Below are 13,195 nucleotides of genomic sequence, written 5' to 3' on the forward strand. Positions count from 1 at the left end.
TTTAAGAGGTGATAGAGTTGCCGTAAGAAACACTTCTGTAATACCTTTTGCTATTAATATGAATCCGGTAGATAAGTCTGGGAACCTGTACAAGCCAGTGTCATCTTTCACCAGATGAAAGCTTTCCGTTTCAGATCATGTCTCTGTATTGAGCAGAATTCTTTCATCTCTGACATACACAAAAGATCTGGAAACCTAACTGAAATAGAAATGAATATATGGTATGAGTTCAAGTAAGGAATAATGGTTGGCTTGTCTCAAAAAAAAAAAAAGAAAAAGAAAAAGAAAAAAAAAGCCCAACGCGAAACCAAAGGACTAACCAAAACATTTGAGAAAGTAATTATCAGTATACAAGTGCTAAGTGCAGGTCTATTAGAAAATCATTAAAAAGAGAACCAGTACGTCTACTTTACTTGGTCAATGTAATATTCTTGTGAGTTCATAGTCTGAGAGCTTTAATTTCTATGAAGCAGCACAAATCCACAAAATTCCAAGTGATACTAATGTTATATATATGTGTGTGCATTTGTGCACATTATTGCTTCAGTGAACTTAGAAATTTGTCATTTAAATTGGTATATACTGGTGTATATCCTAGAGGCTGTTGCTGACTAATACAGAGATAACTTTTGTTAGCAGCTAAAAGGATCTAGCATAAATGCCAATTTATCTCTTTCATGTACTATTTGTGTTTCTCAATCATGAAATTCCTCTTTGGAAGCAAACTACGATGCTGTAGTCATGCATACACTGTGCTTGCCAGGCTTTCAACACTGGGTTGTTGTTGCCAAAGAATATACATATATACTTTCATCTGTCTTTTCCATCACTCTGTCCTTGCTCTCCTCAAGTGATACTTAATGACCAATTTAATTCCATTCTTTAGCTGCCATCAAACTGATATCTAAGATTTTTCAGTGTACTCCTGGTTTAAAATTTTATATTGCTGTTGTAGAGGTAATCAGAAAAGGTACAGTAGATATTTTGTCAAAAGGACATGTTTGATAAGCAGTTACTCAGATTTCTGTGATTCATGAAGAATACACAAATCTGTTGTGAAAAATAACAAACCACAGACCTGTTCTGAAGAGTACGGTGACAAATCCTCGGGGTGTTTTTAGGAAATTGTCCCGAGATTTATTCAGGAACAGGTTGCTTCTAGAAGTTGCCTTGAAATTAATTTGCGAACTTGTTTTATCTGTTTGATGAATCAGAGTCCCAAAGTGAACATCCCTGTTATATGTAACTGGTTTTGCAAAAGTGTGTCTGGGCCGTGTAAAATATTTAAAGTTCCAGGGAACCCACAACCACAAAATACCTAGTCCGGTTGGTGATTGACCTGAAAAGGCCAACAAAACATATAATCAAGTCTTCTAATAAAATATTTATTCTCATATCATTGTCCACTTAACTGAGTCATTCTAAACAAGCAGATGATTTTCAAAGCTTTTGCTAAGCATTTGACTTTGTAATTATTTGGTTCATTTACGTTTGTCCTTTATAAACTAATTCCCAGAGCAAAGTGCATCAGTGGTAAACTTTTTCTGTATTATAACTGTGACCGTGAGAATATTTGATTAAAAAATAAAAACATGGTGATCAACTCTTTATGTGAAAGCAGAATGAAAGAAAATTAATTAAACATTTGTTTATCTTCCTTAGAGCTTTCTCAACATGTCAGACCACAAATTCACTTGAAGGTTATTCCATCAGGAATCAGGCAGAAGTCAGCAGCATTTAAAAGATGATTTCTGCACTGAAGAGTGTTCCCTTCACAGTATTAGGATTTTCTAGCATAGTCCCTCTTGCTTGTGAAGCAGGAGGAGCAGAATATCCCATGATACTCATCAACAACTGAAACTAATTTCCCAACCAGAGCATAAGTCTGTGCTGTGGATAGTATTCTTCTGTATGGGAAGAAAAGCTTCTGTGCTATCCCTTTAAATTAGTTGACCTGATTTATTGCGAATAATTTAAGAGTTTTTCAGCATAGCATAAGTGTCATCATGGGTATTATCCTTGCACAATTTTTCATCTTTTCCTTAGATTTTTAATCCTCAAGAGTACTCTTTATACCGTGAGATCTCATCTTTGTTAATTGGGGCTTGTATCAAGGGATTGCTATTATCCATCACCCAAAGGTCTCAAGGAATTCTAGTAAATTGATGAGATTTTCCTTTACATTAGCCTAGCTGGCTCTTTTTCAGACTATTACATGTTTATCAGTCTGCTCTCTCTCTCTTTTTTTACAGTTTCTACCAGTGTGATACATAACATCATATTTACTGCCTTGTTTTTCTTCAGCTGCGTATTCTAAACTTCAGCATCATGTTTTCCATTTACCGGTCCTCTGGTCCTCAAATCCTCTGACTGAAATAATAGGTTACCAATGAGACTTTGAGGTCTATGTATGAGTATGTGTATGATTACTCCTAAAAAGAGTGTCATCTAGTTCTGGGGATCTGTTGCCAATTTTATAATCTGTTTGCTGACCTTTTTTGATGCTGGATTAGTGTTTATACATGGTATTTATTTTTTCTATCTTCCTGTATCCGGGAAATGTATGCTTTTAAATAACCTGCTAGCTGAAAAATAGGATACCAGAGGACAAAAATGATACTTCCTCAGGTACTAATAGCCAACCAGGAGAAGTTTAAAGATAATAGGACTTTTTGTGTCTTGGATAGCAAGTGAATTTCGAACTGAAACTAGTTGAGACTGTGTCAAACAAAGGTAGCCTTTTTAGGTTCTGAATATGTGCAGTGCAAAACAGAACAAAACAACCAACCAAAAAAAAACCAAAAAACAAACCCAAATAATTTATTTGTATGTTGCTGCTGGAGAAGTTTAGAAGCTGTTGGGAAAAAATCCGTATTTTTGCAGATTGCAGTGTTTGGCAAATCACAGTAAAATCATATTTGTGTAAAAGCAGTAGCAAGTGAAATCAAATGCTTGGCTACTTATAGCAATTTATGTGATGCAAAGCTGAGATCACGAAACTTTTCTCTAGCCAGAGAATCTAGCCACAGTTCTTAGAAAGTTGTTCAACTCTCCGGCTTAAGGCTGCATGTATTTCTAAATTGCTACTTTATGAATACATGTGGCAGAGACATCAAGCTTGATGACAGTTACAGCAAGAAATGAACTTGACTCAGTGTTCCCACTGCTGATTTCTTAGAAAGCTATTGGAATTATAAATGCTTTTACAAAATTTGGGGAGAAATTATTATTGTTTAAGTCATGAAAGAGTGAAGGCTCTTAGGTCAGTAGTGACCTCATCAGGCTTCAGAACCTAGTTATTCATTGTAAGGAAAACGATGAAAGATAAATCTGACAGCAGCTATGTAAGCTGGTTTATTACTGTTACTGGCCATTTCTGAACTGGTTTTTGTTTGGCTGATTGCTGGAAAGTTTTTTGCATTGTTATTTTCCACCTATGTGAACAGAGTACATTGTGTCTGAAAGATACTGGAAGTTATGCCACTATGTAACTTGATCAAATGAGTAGAAGAAGAACAAAATTAAAAAATTCTACTGAAATAATGTGACATTGTACAATGCAGTATGTTCTGCATGTAATGAAACTAATTCACACCTACTCTCTTCTTTCTCTCTCTTTTAAAATAATGTATATACATATACATTCAGTTTGCAGAAAAATTCCAGGAATTCAAAGAAGCCGCACGGCTAGCAAAGGAAAAATCCCAAGAAAAGATGGAGCTGACAAGTACACCCTCTCAAGTGAGTTTTACTGCCTTATTCAAGCCGAGTACTTCAAAGTCTGTGCATACTGTTTTAAGAATTTGTATTGTATCTTACAAACACATGTTCTGCTAAAAAAAGGAACAGGGTATTTCCCAGTTAGCTTAAATCCTTTCAACAGTCAGCTACAGAAGTGTCCAAAAGTCTAAGGACATATTTAATGTATGTTAGGGAGGAGTCAAAGGGAGTTGTTTTTCGAGCTGTCTGGATCTGGCTGCTGTCTGCCATGGGGCAGCTGCAGGACTCTGCACACAGAAGCCACCCCCACAGCCCCCCAGTGAAGCCCAGAGGGCTGGGACGAGGGGCAGGGAGAGGCACAGCCAGCCCAACTGACCTGAAGTGAACAAACGGATATTCCATACCATATTAGGGATTTCTCTCTCTCTTTCTTTCTTTCTTTCTTTTTTTTTTTCCCCAGAGGAGAAAAATAAGGTTTTTGTTTTTTTCTCACTCCCGTCTTTGAGCTTTCCCTAGAGCATTAGTAAAGATGGTGAGCTGTTATATAAGTAAATCTATAATTAAGACCTTTTGTTCCTTTTCCTATTATATTCCTGAAACTTAAACTGATACTCTGTAAAGGACTTTATGTAAGAATCACTCAAACAAAAATCAAAGTTAAAACAGCGAACTTTTTTTACTAATTTCAATTTTGTAGTATTCACTTGTGTTGAAGGGCGATGATAGTCAGATGTGGGTTCTGAGTTTTATTACAATTAGCCATGTTGCAAAAGAAGAATTTAAAAAAGATGTCTTAAAACATGTGAACTGGGTTAATATAAACCCAGCAGAAAGATAATGTATTTATATTTGTTATATTTCCATTAATCATACCTAAAATTAAGTTACTTGAAAGTGGATGCTTTGAATTTGCTTTGGGAAAAAGGGGGGAATTGCATGAGGCATTTATGGTCCTCCATTCCAGTGTTTTAAAGCAATAGTGAAGACAGGTAGTTCCTGGTTTTGGAAAATGGCACTGCTTTACAGCTTCAGCAGGGATTCCTTATTGAGTAGGATTAATGCAGCTGAGTCTTTTTTTTTTAGAGAGTGCATCTTTATTCATTGAATGAGTGCATCTCTTGGGTGCTTTTGCACTGATGGCAAAAGGATGGCAGGTGGTTTGCAGCATGCTGTAGAAGTAGGTTTACTGCCACCGGAAGAAAGATACATCTGGTGTCCTTCCAAGAGAAGTCAGGGGAACGACCTCAAGACTATATACAATAAAATAACTTCATGTTGTTTTCACTAGTAGGCATTTTGCCCTAGTGCTAAGTTGACTTGTGGTATTAAAGGGAAACTGCTTCTGTCTGTACTGTAAGAGGAGAAAAATAAGGCAGTCTTTTTTTTTTTTAATACTGATTTTCATGGCTGCCTCTGAATTTCTGGTAAATTTAATAATAAGCACATAGATAATTGAAGCAGATACTTTGGTATTTTAAAATGGTATGTACACTTGGTTTTATAGACAGTGAAGTACTTCAGCCAGGCCTCTAGTTACTCAACATTATGGGTGAAATGATTACTGTGCTTCTGTTTTTGACATATTAGTTAACAGTCTGGACTCAGGAGTTAAATCTGACAGTGTCAAATGAAGTGACTTACTTGGTTTGGACATCAGTTTGAATTAGTCAGAGACAAGATTCTTTTATCTAGCAGTTGCCTAGGGTTAAAGCTTTAGCAATTGCTACCTTGAGCAATTCAATAATGCATGTTGAGAGCTGCAATTTAATTACTCCACACTCAAGAATAACTTCTTATTCCGTCCTTCCTTTTCATTTCTTGGTTTTTAACTGTATCGGTAAGTTAGTGTATTCCAAAAGGTATAGTTAGTGCAAGTGCTGACACATCAGTGTAACAGTTGTCACATACTGAATGCTTCCCTTTAGTACCCCTAAGAGAAGGCAGTTGAATCAGGAATTCTGGAGTTCAGAGCAGATGAGAAGTGATGGTTTCATGGCATACTTGGGCACTTATATGGTGCTAGGGCTTGTTCAAAGAAATTAATGACTGGAGGGGAAAATGGATGCCTGGTAGTGGGTAAGATAGGTGGGACCCTGGAGACACTTAAGGAGTACTTTCTGTCATTTTGATTGTCTTTCCAAAATTGCTTGCAAGACACATAATTCCAGTGTTGTTTTTCTTAATCATTTTACAGCTCTTCTTTTCCCTTTCTCTTTGGTCCAGCGATAGGACCTAAGGGAACAGCATGGAGCTGCATCAGGGGAGGCTGAGGTTGGGTGTTAGGAAAAGGTTCTTCACCAGAGGGTGGTCAGACACATAACAGACTCGCCATTGCAGTAGTCATGGCCCCAACCTGCCAGAGTTCCAAAGGCATTTGGGCAGTGCTCTCAGACATAGAGTTTAGATACTGAGTGTTCCTGTGTGGAGCCAGAAGTTGGACTTGGTGATGCTTGTGGGTCCCTTCCAACTTAAGGAAGGAGATGTATTCAGTGGCCAGGCAGGACTTCACAACAACCTGTTGTTTTTTTTTCTCCTGGGGAAATTTTGACAGGAAAGACAGTGGGAGGTAGTGTGTAAACAGTGTGGTATGTAAGAATATCTCAGATAACTGGAAGTGTTAGTCCTCTGCTGCCACAGACTTTCAGATAGTCCTTCTGCATCAAATTAATGATAGGAAAATATCGTATATCAAAACTGGAGAATATACATTTAAAGCTTACATAAAATGTGTTACAGTACTGTTTAAAGAATGTCCTTCTCATTATTTACCAGTTAATTAAATGCACTGGATAAGGCACACTGCCCACCCTCTGTGCAGCACAATTCTGGGAAAAGAAGGACATACACTTTTTTTGCATTCAGTATGTTCCTACACGTTGGATCTTTATTAAAATGTGCTTACATCTAACATAACAAAACACAAATCATTTACTGCCCAGCATTGTTTGATGCAACCCTGCAAATATTACTGGCACATATCAGTTTCAATTCTGAATGTCCTTCAGGAACTTGATGTGAAAGTACAGAGTAAAATAAAAGGGGAGATAACAACAGAAATGTCACATAAATAGGATATGAATTTGTAGCTTGAGTACTTTCCTCTTAGCCATGTTTAAAACTTAAGAGCCATCTTATCTGAAGTCCACTCAAGTTGGGATATTTTTCTAAGATGCTGGAGCATTAGAAGTGTTGGTACTACTTCACTAGGTATTTCTCACCCTAGAAAAGTCCTTTGGTGGCTAAGAAGCAGTAGTCCCATGTTGAGATTTTTTTTTCATAGCTTGTTTCATTTGAGGATGTGCATTCTTCAACTATTGTTTTTTCCACACTGAAACACTTTGTCGAAATTCTACATTCTTACTGTTTCTGTAATACTGCATGTCCTTCTCCCATTTACCAGCAGGCTTTGCTTTAATTTCCCAGAATATCAGGTAATAAGTAAAATCACCATTTACCTTCACCATAAAAAGAACATAAATTTTCCAGAGAATTACAGTGATGCAGACCAACGAATCATGAAAGAGATGCTGCTTTGTTATATGTAAGTCACACTGAGTGCATGGTACTTTTTTCTAATAAAGAGAAAAGCATTATTTCTGTGTCAAAGAACTTGCACTTTCTACCCATCTCTATTAAGATGGATTCATGTAACAATACAGACTTTATTTATATCTGAGCTGTATGAAAGCTTCGGTCTGAGGTGGACTAGAAAGAAGTTTTCAATTTTGGTACTTCTAAAGCCACTTGTGCACGAGTACCCCATCTGTTGTCCTTTTAACCTTACCTTTGTATTAGGGTTTTGCAAGGATCTTACCTTGTTCATATAAAACTGAAATACAGGCTCCTCTGCTCTGCCACCTCTTCTTTTCCAGACTCATCTTCAATACAGAGACATAAAGCAATAGATCTTACAGTGACCAGAGACCTGTGGCCTATTTTCAGTTACAGGTTTGTCTGCACATTGGGAGAGTAACACTGAACTGCATGAGACAATAGCCTGAAAACTGTATTTTGTTGCTGTTTTTGTTGGTTCTTTTTAGCCTTTTTTTTTTTTTTAAATATGTTCAAGTACAGAATGGAATGGCACAGGTTGGGATGCCTGAACTCTTATTCCACTCTCAAAACTCATGTCTGAATCTCAGTTCTTGTCTTCTCTAAGCCAGAATCTGCCCTCAGATGTTTCTTGTGTCCACAGCCATTTCTTCTTATGTGATTCTGAGCCCCTCCTTATGCACGTGACTAAGGATAGTGATCATCTGCTAAGTTTTAGTATCAGGTCTTTTTATAGTGCAAGGAATGGACCAATTTTGGCAAAATGGTCATGGTTTTGTCACCTCTTGGCTTCTTTGTGGACAAACACATCTTGCGTACAAAACTTGTGAAAAAGTGACTGTGGGATGATTGAATTTCTGTATTGGTGCATTTCCCCTCGTATTGTGGTATCTGAGTTGGTAGCTGGCAGCCTTGTGAAATTGCAAGTCAGAACTGAACAGAGAAATACAAGGTAGTGGTATGGAATGCTTAATAACAAAAAAATGTAACACAATAAAAAACAAGCTGGAATTGATTTACAGGCTGTGTGCCTTTAGGTGTTACATAAAGTGTCATGTTTGTCTGCTTGAATTTTTGTCACTTAAATTTCTCTCAAATTAGGAGTCTGTGACAGTGCCTTACGAAGAAGTAGGCATAGATGGAACTCGCATATTCTTTCCTGCTGAAGAAAATTCTTTCAAGCTTTCACACTTAACACATTTTAATAGATAATCTCTGGCTTTATGAGAATAATAATAGCGTTGCAGGAATTCCAACTTAAAGATACAAGCAAACCAGTTTTCATGGGATGTAGTATGTATTTTATTAGTCCATAAAGTGTAACTGTGGAAAAACAGGAAGTAACAGAAACTTTTTGGTGCATACTGCCTTTCGTTTAACGTAGGTGGGAACTCTTTATCACATCAGAGGATAATAATAGGCAAAAATGCATAATTTATATAACACAATGTATGTGCCTGATTATCTTGCCAATTGTGCTCTCCTTCCACACTTAATTTCAATTCAGTTTCAGTTCAGCAAAATTGTTCTGTAAAAATCAAGATTTATTTTTGACTTTTAGGATATTATCATATGAGGTAACTTTTGAGTATAAAGTAACAGATTTCCTCCCAAAAGTAGAGAACAGTTTACATTCATAAAATAAATGATTTGCATTTAGGTTACAAATAACACTTTATATTTGTGTGGCAGATTAGGATAAATTAATTATTTTCTGCTTTATAACCCACCAGAATTTAGTAAGATTGGAGAAAGTTGTACATGTGCATAGAATTACTTGATAAATACTAAATATAAAAGATGAAGTTCAAGTCAGTTTTAAAATCTTACATTACTACTCTGTATCACTCTCTAATTCATGTTGTAGAGTCAGAATGTGAGATAATATCTCTCATATCATGTGAGAGAGATGTCAGAATGAACGCACGGTTTTAATAACTGTTGTGCTTCATCTGCTTAATATGATTCAAAGCACAGTGAAAAATGTGAATTATAGTATTGTTGGTTAAGTGACACCAGGGCTTTGTGGAAGGTGATGGTGACAGCCAGATCTTATTTTTCTCAGAAGATCTTGAGGTAGTCCATGTGATTAAGTCTCAAAGTCCTGGGCCATGTTTCCTATAGATGTAGATTCAATACTGCCTTGTAAGCTAGTTGAAGGCTACCAGCAGATGCTAAAAATTAGGCCTTGATCTTTTAAGATCATGAACCAGATACTTTGCAATTCCTTCTGAGATTGCTGTTCTTCAGCTTTCTGTGCAGTGTTGAAGAGCTGGAAAGAGGAACACTTAACCTTTCAGAGACTGTGCTTGTGCTTCAGTTTAATAACATTAAATAGCAGCTTTAGCCATTACCCATGCAGATGGTGAGAGTCTATGTGGTCATAGGAGATGCTTGGCTTTTAGAACAATTGTTATTCAGCCATCCTCTGTTGTACAGACATGATGTTGATGTAACTCTTTATGAAAGTCTTCTTTAGTAAGTTAGATTTTATCACTTCATCACTAAAAGCTTACTAAAGTATTTCAAGATCAGGACAAGGTACTTAGCTTATCACTCTTCTATCTTCTGTGGCAGTCATTATTTGAAGAAGAGTATAATAGGAAAGCAAATACTAAAATCATGTACAGGGAGTGAAAGTCCTATAGCGTTCTAAGTTAGGATGTGGCTATATGGTGTACTTTTTTTTTTATTTAAAGGAAATAGCTTTTAATGACTAGAAATCAGCAAGTAGTGTTTTCTGATTGAAACACAAAGGCATATGCTGGTATGATACAGGTTGATTAGAACTGCACCAGTGCCTTCTGGCTAAGAGGCAGCCAGCAAGTTTTTCAGTTATCAGGTTACATAGTAGCAGTGCAAGCTGCCAGCTTGCAGTTGGAGTATTCCCCTTCCCAGATTGTACCATGAATAGCAAGAATGAGAACCAGGCTGAAGTGACTATACGTTTTGCAAGGACTCTACTGACCAAGCATTACTTACAAGAGAGTCTTCTGTGTGAGACTGACTGCAGTAGCAAAGGCCCTTCCACTGTTCATTTAGGTTGATGCAGAATAAGAAGTATGGATTTTGAAACAAATAGTAGAATTTGTTTCTTTGTGTTAGAATAGAGAGCAAGGTATAAGAATCCTGGGAGTGAGTAGTTACAGGTTTGTGACTGAATGTAAATATCAGGCAAGAATGATAGACGTCTGTAATAAGAAGGATGCTGGATACTTGCAAATAAATCATAAGTCAGTTCTGTTTTTGCAGGATAGTGTGAATCTGTTGGTAGTATGCTTCTAAATTAAATCACATGATGAAATATGGAAATCTGTGAGCCTCACATTAATATTGCCTAAAAATTCGTATGTCATTTAAGAATGAAAGTTATGCTTGTTAGCACATTGTCATCCTGAGCAGGTCAGTTTGTAATTCTAATTTATCGTTTGTTTGTTTTACATAAGGAATCGGCTGGAGGGGATATTCAGTCTCCTTTAACGCCAGAAAGCATTAATGGGACAGATGACGAGAGAGCTACGCCAGAAGTGACACAGAATTCAGAACCAAGGGCTGAACCAACCCAGAACGCATTGCCATTTACCCATAGGTACAGATTCCATTCCCACATCCTAATAAAGTGATATTTGTTTTCTTCCTTGTTAAAGGGACCTTTTCCATGTCATGGATTCTACCTAACGCTGTTAAGAATTATATTATTTGTTTTTTAATAAAATAAAACAAAATACAGGACTGGCTTTCAGATTTACAATATAATCTTTGTTTTCACAAAACGGAAACAAAACCATGTATGAGGAAATCTCTTGGGATGAGACTAGGAGGGCATTATCTTGTAATTTATTCAGCTGAGCATGAGAACTTGAATGCTCGTTAGTACAGGTGTCCCTTTAACAGGAATCATTATTTCAATGACTGAGATCTTAGTAAAGTTAACCACTTCATAGAATATTCCAGTTAAATTATTTTTGCATTTTTTATTTTAATAACTGGTAACATTGGATCAGCCTCTCAGTGATGACTTGTTGGAAGAAAAGGACTCTTTCACTTCTTCTGGATTGTGGAGTTTAAAGCAACTTTTGACTGAACAGGTCTGATAGTTGAAAACATTTTTCAACTTTTTTTCAGAACACAGGAGGTGTGTAGTTCTGCTCCAGACTGAATTATAATTCATTGCACTTGGAAGCAACCTGATCTGGTAGAAGGTATCCCTGCCCATGGCAGAGGGGTTGCAACCAGGGAGTCTTTAAGGTTCTTTGCAACTCAAACCATTCCATGATTCTATGAATGCTGTATTCCACTGTGTTCTGTAAAAAACAAAGACTTTTTATTTAAATGAGTTAAGATGGATGTATCTTGGTTGTTAAAAATTATTGAAAGTGGAACTTAATAGAACACAGTAACTAGTGAGACCATGGAGAATAACATAAATATTTAATCAACTTAGAGCAAAACTAGAAATACTGCATTATTTTTTTTTTTTAGTAGATGATCTGAGTACAGCTTTATGCCCTTGATCAAAAGTTGGGGAACCACAGAACTTCAAATAATTCAAATTATTTGGAATGAGCAGAGATGAAATTATTCAAAACTTCTCATTTTTGTGAGAGAATAATAAAAGTACCTGGAAAAGTCTTTTATGTTTTCAAATGAGAAAAAAATTATACTTTTGCACTAATTTTTTAGCAGAATTATTGTGTTTATTTTTATACTTAAGCCATTACCAGAGCATCTATTACATGTTTTAGAAGAAATGGTGCCTTGTAAGAGTGCTATTTGCATGTTGAAGGTATTTTACGAATGTTGCATGTCTATCAGTGTTCTGTAAATAGTACTTTTAAACTTGGTACTTTTTTGTTGGAATTCTCAGTGTTTTTGCAAAAAGTAGTTGTGATAAGGTCCACAGACTGTAAGTGCTTTTTTTGTTTGTATTTAATGATAGCTGCAAGATCGTTTCTCTCTTTATGTATGTGTAAATACAATTTCTGGTATGCCAGTGTAGTAACTACATATTGCTCTGCATTGAGCGTGATTGAAGATGTTTTTGAAGCTATTCGGTTGTAATTGTGGGTGGGGTAGAACAGAGATAACAAAACTACCAGGCTTTTTTCTTTCATCTTCATATATGCAGTGTGAGTGCCTGGTTTTAGTTTCTTGTGTGGTTATATACCGCTAGCAAGAATTGGCATTCCAGTGATATGCCTATTTTTAGAGATATATCTATATTTGGATGTCTCTAAATATAGAATGATGACACTTATGATGGTTCTCAAAATACATTGGTTTTGTCTTGCTGATGGCAGCTGCAAGCTTGTAATGAAGAAAATGAAAAAAACCACCAACATCTGAGGCCATTTATATACTATTGTTTAACCAAGAAAAAAATGCTTGCCAACACTTTCTGACCATTTTTTCATGTAGAAGGAAATAAGCCTTTTTGTATGTGCCTAGGAGTCAAGGAACACTGTCTCAATCAGAGGGAAGCTACCATTTAAAAATCGTTCTATTTCAAAAGATACCAGTTACTTCTCAGGCATGATTATGTTTTACAAGTCAGTGTCAGAACTCAGTTTGGAAATGAGCTGCGTTGCTTGGATTTAGCTATGTTCTGCTCTGGTGTGACAGTACCTGCTCACCTGATGAAGGTCCAAAATCGATGGTCCTCAGTGTAGGCTGGAGGATGGCACAGGCTTAGATGGAGCCGCGGACAGAGGAGAGTTGGGGCGTCATGGGCAGCAAGGTGCTGCAGCACCACACAAGGTGGCAGTTCAGGTGGGAACCGCATTGCTGCTGAGGGCTGGGCGACCTCAGCTGTGTGCAGCTTCATTGCAGCAGAGGGTAAGGGTAAGAGGTTGACGGGGGTTGTTGTCAGAACAGTCAGCTGGGGAAGGAACTGTTACGTTTTTGTGTGGTCTGATAGGCGTTA

At 36.8% G+C, this 13,195-nt stretch overlaps 1 protein-coding gene across 4 annotated transcripts in view; it reads left to right on the forward strand.

Annotated features, from left to right (window-relative positions):
* Window positions 1-13,195, forward strand: part of HOMER1 (homer scaffolding protein 1) — an 82,142-nt gene that overhangs the window by 21,068 nt on the left and 47,879 nt on the right. For all 4 annotated transcript variants that reach the window (XM_021379782.1, XM_021379784.1, XM_021379785.1 and 1 more), the window contains 2 exons: window positions 3,649-3,741; window positions 10,719-10,861. In XM_021379782.1, coding sequence (XP_021235457.1) covers window positions 3,649-3,741; window positions 10,719-10,861 — 236 coding nt within the window. The remainder of the gene's footprint in view (window positions 1-3,648; window positions 3,742-10,718; window positions 10,862-13,195) is intronic.

This window comes from Numida meleagris, chromosome Z, assembly GCF_002078875.1.
Source record: "Numida meleagris isolate 19003 breed g44 Domestic line chromosome Z, NumMel1.0, whole genome shotgun sequence".
In the NCBI taxonomy this organism is placed as follows: Eukaryota; Metazoa; Chordata; class Aves; order Galliformes; family Numididae; genus Numida; species Numida meleagris.